The 7,103-nt window shown below is 59.6% G+C and overlaps 2 protein-coding genes across 2 annotated transcripts; both read left to right on the plus strand.

The window, feature by feature from the left end:
- Nucleotides 1–1,026: 1,026 nt before the first annotated feature.
- On the plus strand, nt 1,027–3,537 carry LDBPK_351010 (hypothetical protein, conserved; the record flags this gene model as incomplete). Its single annotated transcript, XM_003864638.1, has 1 exon — nt 1,027–3,537. The coding sequence occupies one exon, from the start codon at nt 1,027–1,029 to the stop codon at nt 3,535–3,537; it is 2,511 nt and encodes an 836-aa protein (XP_003864686.1).
- Nucleotides 3,538–4,675: 1,138 nt separating this feature from the next.
- Nucleotides 4,676–5,650, plus strand: LDBPK_351020 (casein kinase I, putative; the record flags this gene model as incomplete). The annotated part of the gene is made up of 1 exon (XM_003864639.1): nt 4,676–5,650. One exon carries the CDS (start codon nt 4,676–4,678, stop codon nt 5,648–5,650), a length of 975 nt encoding a protein of 324 aa, XP_003864687.1.
- Nucleotides 5,651–7,103: the final 1,453 nt, after the last annotated feature.

The raw sequence follows: 7,103 nt of genomic DNA on the forward strand, positions 1-7,103 counted from the left end.
TGCACTCTCTCGTCTTCAGGGCCGCACGTACACGCATACTCACATGCAAAACATACAGCTATTCGTGCGCGAGCAGCACAGGTACCCCTCTGGTGTCTTTCTATCTGCATCGTGGAAAAGATGCGTCTGCACACGTTTTTTTTTTGAGTGTCAGTGTGTATGCGTGCCTATGAGCGTGCTTCTCTGTCGAAGCGGACATTCCTGCCTCACAAGTATCGTCCCTCCCTTGTTTCTGCTGCTTCTGCTGCTGTGATGGTGCGCGGGTTCTGCCATCCGTACATGTCTACACCAAAAGAGGGAAAAGGAACCGGAAGGCGCGCATGCACACTGACACACGAGCGCACTCTTACTCTCTGCAGCTTTCCTGTTGCACCCACTAGGAGCACGCGTGACCTGATCGTCATGTCGGCATGGCCGGAGAGAGGGAGAGAGCGGAGTGCGGTTCAAAAGGTGCACAGACGCGGATGGGCACATGCGTGCAAGTCTTTCTTTGGCTGTTGTTGATGGCTAAACGGAGGAGAAAAAAATGTTCGCTGCTTTCAAAGACAGAAGCACGGTTCTGTATCGGCGGGGCAGGGGCTTCACTTGCCTTGTCACTTCGCAGCAGAGGTCGTCGGCAGGCCTCCTCGCAGAGACTTTATGGTTGCTGTTGCTGACGCGTTGCCAACCTCTCCTCCCACCTCTCTGATGTTCTCCACGACTCTTCGACATTCGCGCCTCATTCGCTTCGAAACGCACACACACGCGCCGCCTCCCTATCCACACGCACTCATGAGAGCCCTCTCTTATGCCCCCCCCCCGCTCCCTCCCCCACCGCCCCTTCTTTCTGCCTTCCGCCGGCATCACGACGCGTTATTCAGTGCGTGCACCTACCTCCGCTTTCTCCATAAATCACATAGTATCCTTCTGTCTTCCTGTCAGAGCGCGAGCATAGAAGTCTACCAGCGCCGTCGCTTGAATCGCCGCGGTCACCCAGCGCAACGCGCGAGCACCACTTTTTTTTTTCAGGGGACAGAAAGTCTCAGAATGTTGCACAAGTACGACAAAATCGAAGACGCCATGGCAGCGTGCGTATCCCTCGAGTACCCACTCATCGTCGCTCTGCACGACAAGCTGCCCAGCTTTCTGAATAACGCAGACGAAGCCACTCGCGGCAGCGGTGCCAGTGGTGTGGCAGGTGGACGCAGTGCTGCCGGCCTGACGTTCTCTTTTCTGCCTACCTCGCGCAGCATGGCCATGATTCAGTCCAATAGCAGCTTCTTCGCCGATGGCTCCGACTCGTGCGAAGCGTCGCACACGGCACCCGACCTCGCCGCGGCCGTGGCGAACTCCTCCCTCGGCTACCTTATGAGGCCAGCAAACCTGACGGCAGCCGCCGCGGCGAACGCGTCGTTGATGGCGCAGGCACTTGCAGATGGCGAAGAGCTCGCTCTTGTGCCGGACTTTCCGTTAGGCAGTGTGCAGGGCGGAGCTGCACAGCGTGAGGCGCTGCTCGTCACCTTCCTTGAGAGCCGCCTCGGCTCCGTCATGCTGTTGCATCTTATCGAGGCAGAGACCCCGGACTACGCCGCCTTCTCGACTGCTGTGCCGGCGGCACCGGGCATCCCTGGCACTGCACTGCCGCGTGTGCACATCTTCTTCCCGCCGAGTGCAGGCATGGCACCGGTCGTGCTGAGTGGGAGCTCGCTGACTCCGCAGAGTGTGTACAACTGCGTGCAGATGGGCCTGTTAAAGTTCAAAGTACACACCTCTCCAGCGACGGCCTCAGGCAGCACTGATGAGCTTCTCTCCTTCTTCTCGACCACTGTGGCTGCCATGAACCGCGAGTACGCGCGCGCGCGTCAGCGGGCGAATTCTGCTTCACCCATCTCCGACTCGAGCACCGCCCCGCTGCTTCAGCAGCGCCACAGCGACCCCGCCGCCACGACGGGGACGGCGGCAGATGGTGAAAAGCCCACAACGACCGCGCCGATCGTGGCGGTGCCGGCGCAGCGGGCGAAGGGGACAAGCAGCTCGGACGCACTAGAAGCAGCGCATTTGATTCGCGTTGCAGGGCTTCCAATGTCCTTCACCACCTCTGCGACGGCAAGGGCAGCACACAAGACGATTCTCACCACCTCAAGCATGACACTTCAGACAGTGTGGCGGGTGGTGGAGAAGCACCTTGAGTGGGCGCAGCGGGAGGTGCAACAGGCGCAGGCGGCGTCGACGTGGAACGGGGTCACACCGCCAAAGCCTGGGGCAAAGTTCACCTTTACGATCGAGTCGTCAGCAACGCCAGCAGAGGCGGCCGCGGTGACGGTAACGACGAGGGAGGAGGCTGCCAGGGTGCGTCTGCAAGACTACCCACGCAACACAGTGTTTCAGGTGCACTTCGACGGCGTTGCGCCGCCATCGCCGCAGCCTGCTGTACCGGCACCAGCGGCAGCAACCACATCCGCACTGCGGCCTAACCGATACATGTGCGAGGGAGACGTGTGCCGTTGGCGAGTTCCTGAAGACACCCCGGCGCCTGCTGCCGCTGCGGCCGCAGCCGCACCACCGGCGCCAAAAGCGGAATCGGCACTCTCCCCAGCCTCTGTGAGGCTCCGCTGTTCGCTCCCCAACGGTAAGACGCTGGACCTGGCGCAGCTGGACCCGTCCGTGGCCACCCTCCGCGACGACGTCCGCCCTGCCGTGGCAGACGCTCTCGGCTACGATAACTTCGTGTTTGTATGTGCCTACCCACCGAGGCGGTACAGCATCGAGACGGATGAACCGCTGCCGCTGAAGGACGTGGAGCTCGGTCGATCCAGTGCCCTGCGTGTCGTGTCGCTCGACGGTCCTACGTCCCCCGATGCGTCGAGCAGAGGGTCGCAGCCGCAGCAGCAGCCAGGGCACACAAGGCAGATGCTCGTCAACGCTGCCTCTTCCCTGATGGCAATGCTTGCCGGCGCTCTTGGCAACCAAGGTGGGGCACCAGCAGCAGCAGCAGCCCCTGCATCACCTGGCACACGTCAGTCGCAGCAGCAACGACGTACATTCAACTCGATGGCCGAAATGCTGGCGGCGAACGAGGAGGCAGAGCGGCAGACAGCCATGGAACGCCTTCGGCAAGAGCAGGAGCAACAGGGACTCGGGCCTTCGTCCTCGTCTCGTCATCAGCCGGACGCCGAGCAGCGGGCACAGGGCAAGAAGTCCAACCGCTACTTTGGAGGCGGTTCCACCGAGTTCATCGCCGAGGATGGTCACGACGAAGCCGGAAAGGATAGTGACGGCAAGCGCGTCGCAATGGAGGGCTTGACACCTGAGCAGCAAGAAGCCTTCCTGAGTGAGCAGCTGCGGCAACTCATGAATCGCCATCGGCGGCAGTCCGGAGAAGCAGGCAATGAGAACGAAGAGGACGCCGAGGAAGAAGACGAGGGAAGAGCGCAGAGGAGGGTGGAGGGTTATCGCGCCTTCCAGGGTCAAGGGCGACGCTTGGCTGGCGATGCACCGCCTGCGAGCGGTGACTCTTCGAATGCCGCCTCTCCCCACCCCCTGTTGCCATCCGACTAAGCTCTCGCGCCGGCAGCCAAGAAGTAGACGGGAGGGAAGAAGTGCAGTGAGCGGATGTGGAGTGTGGGACCTTGTACTGGTCGTTCGTCTTTCTCTGCGTGTTATAACTATCATGCATGTGTGTGGGCGTATGCTCGTGTGTGTGTGTGTGTGTGTTCATGTGTTGCCGAGGCCGGCATTTGGTGGGAGGCGAGGGAAAGGGGCTAAGGCGACACCGCCGCTCTCCAGCACCTCTCTCCTTCCTATCTCGTTGCCTTTTCTTTTTCTCTCTCTCTCTTTGCTTTGCATTTCTGTCGCGAGCGTGGCGTTGCGTGTCCCCTACGCAGATTTCACGTGTTCCTCCACCCCTCCCTCCCCTGTGCTCTGATGCGGAAAAAAAAACAAGAAAATGGAGATCCGATCGCATGGTGTCCATTTCATCTTCGCACCCGTCCTCTCTGGAAGACGTGACGACGCAGCACAGCAGGTCTTCCCTGCCTGTGTGTGTGTGTGTGTGTGTATGTGCTTGTATGCGCGCGTGTGTGTGTGACGCACACGCCGCCCTCCCTCCCTCTTCTCTTCGCTATTGCCCCTCTGCGTAATGACAGCTTGCGAGAGGTGGAAAGCGAAAGTGAGGGGTGTTAAAGCGGAAATGAACTGGTGCCTCCTCGCGAGAGAGGGCTAGAGAGAGCCGGAGCCAGCCAACGGAAACAAGGAGCACACATGCACACGTCCACACACGCGACGAAGGCAGAATGCCTGCGGAGCAGATGTGGGCTGGTGGGTCTGTGCTGTGCGTGTATGCACGTGGTTGGCCTGCCTCTCACATGATCGTTGCTCGACTTTCTTCCTCGCCCCCCTCTCCCTCCTGGCTCGGTGTGTCCTAGTTTTATTCCGCGCAGAACCGTCATCCCTGCCGACTCTCTGTGAAGGGGGGGAGGAGCTGCTCAACGACTCTCCGACGTGTTGCACAAGGGCCGTCTGCCGCCCCGCCTTCCCCTTTTCTCCCGTCGCGTCCTCCTTCCGCCTCTTTCCTGAACCCTGCCGTCAGCCAGAACACAAGAGAGAAGTAGCGGTGTCGCGGCACATCTGCAACGTGCAGTGCGCATCACTAATACACATCCATCAAGCAGTGTCCATAATGGAGTGGAAGAGCAAGATGTCAAGCACACTAGAGAACTGCCTGGTGCAGGGCGGCCGCTTCCGCGTCGGCCGCCGCATCGGCGGCGGCTCCTTCGGCGAGATCTTCCTGGGAGTGGACACCCAAACCGGTGAAGCGGTGGCCATTAAGGTGGAGCGCTCAAAGGCGGTCCATCCGCAGCTGTTTTCAGAATCGCGGTACTACACCCTTCTGAGCCAAGGCCGTGGCGCGGCTTACATGCCAACCATCTTCGGATACTCCTCCGAGTGCGAGTTCAACGTGATGGCGATGGAGCTGATGGGCTTCTCACTGGAAGACCTGCATGAAAAGTGCGGCAACCGCTTTTCGCTCAAGACGACGCTGATGCTGGCGGACCAGATTCTGTGGCTCATCGAGCTCGTGCACTCTCACAGCATTCTGCACCGCGACATCAAGCCCGACAACTTCATCATGGGGCGTGGGAAAAAGGCGCACCACGTGCACATCATCGACTTTGGGCTGGCGAAGAAGTATCGTGACTCGCAGACAAATATGCACATCCCATACAAGGAAGGCAAGAGCCTGACAGGCACGGCCCGCTACTGTAGTATCAACACACACCTCGGCGCTGAGCAGAGTCGCCGTGACGACATGGAGGGCATCGCCTACCTCCTCATCTACTTCCTTCGGGGATCGCTGCCATGGCAGGGCTTGAAGACGGCAACGAAGGAACAGAAGTACGGCTTAATCGCGCACGTGAAGATGAGCACCTCCGTCGAGTCGCTCTGCAAAGGGCTTCCCATCGAGTTCGCATCATTCCTGAATTACTCGCGTGCGCTGCGCTTCGAGGACCGCCCTGACTACGGCTATCTCCGTTCTATGTTTCGCCGACTCTTCGAGCGAGAGGGCTACCAGGAAGACTATGTCTATGATTGGACGGTGCGCAGCATGTATGAGACGCTCACGGCGCGACAGCGCAAGAATGCAGCGAAGCGCGGAAAGAAACAGAAGTAGTGTGCATGTGCCTGCGTGTATGTCTGTGTTCGTTAATGGATAGGCTTGTTAGTGAATAGGCGAAGTGACCCAGGGAGAGTGATATGCCGACGTTATCGATATCTTCTTTTGTAGCGAAAAAGAGGGAGGTATCTTATATGGGTGTACACGCGTGTGTTGTTCTACGGAATCATCAGTGTAGATCATATACGCCACCACCTCCGTTCCCTCTCTGCTCTCTCTCGCTCATGCATAGCTCACATGCTCCTGTGCGTACACGCAAACGCACATCCCACTCGACGGAGTTGCCGAGGGCGCCCGACCATTCATAACGTGGTGGACACCGACAAACACTCTCAACCTCTCTCTCTGACGCCCTGCCTAGTTCTTTGCCTCCTCGTCATACCCCAAGCTTGCACGTCCTCTTTTCTCTCCCCGCAGCTTCGCACCTCTTCTCGGGCGCGCCCCGGAGCGCCTCCAAAACAAAGGCGCGCAGCTCCGGCGTCGAAGGAAAGCGTGGGGGTAGATAGACGAGGAAGGTGTACGAGAATGCGATCGGACGATGGAGAGAGAGAGAGCGTTAGCGTTCTGCCGCGCGCAACCGGTGCGGCGACGTTGTTGTTGTGGGGCATTGCTCCCTTCCTCGTCTTCTCTTTCCCTGTTCTCTTTTCCATTCGTTCCCACGTGTGCACCGTGAGGCTCACGTCTGCGGGTGCGCGTGACGGGGTGTTAGAGTGGCTGGCTTGTGTGCGTCTCTATCTTTTTTTTCTTTTCGTTGTTTTGTTGCTTTTGCCGCCCTTCCCTTTATTTTGCAGTAGTTGCTTTGGTTGGAAGGAGGTCCCGAAACGCTGCTCGTTTTATCCGTATGTCTGCCTCGGCGTGTCCCGCGCCGGTGTCTGGCACACCTCACGCCATTATGCGCTCCGCTGCTCCATAAGGTGCATGTAGCATTGCGCTCACGCGCTCCTTCCCATCACTCTTCCTCATCACTTAGGTGTTTTGTTCTCCCTTCTTGTTTTCTTCTCACATGCCCAGCATGTGCGCCGCGGCGCGCCTCGTTTCTGCTCGCGTGCATTCTCTACTGTAAAACATGAGTCCGACGCCACTCTACTCTGCTGCCCCCGGCCCTGCCACAGGGTCCATTTCACCTGGTGCGAAGCAGCCGGAGACACAAGCCCGTACAGCAGTGCGCCGGCCCAGCCATCGGAGAACGGCCTCTGGCCCAAATGCTGCCCCCTCAGGGTGCCGCTCAGGGCTCCCCGCACCAGCAGGCAGTGTGACGGCCGGGGGTGGGATACGCTCGAGCCACGCTGACGCTTCGCCCATCATGTGGATGGCACAGGCGTGTTCGCTGTGGCAGGTCGCTCCGACGCCACGCCGTCCAGGGCCTGACCAGCCGACATCAGCAGCAATGAATCGCACTGGCCTCCCCTCACCCCCCCCCCCCTTCGGGGGCTGTGCCCTGACACCTCCC

This window comes from Leishmania donovani, chromosome 35, assembly GCF_000227135.1.
Source record: "Leishmania donovani BPK282A1 complete genome, chromosome 35".
Classification (NCBI taxonomy): domain Eukaryota; phylum Euglenozoa; class Kinetoplastea; order Trypanosomatida; family Trypanosomatidae; genus Leishmania; species Leishmania donovani.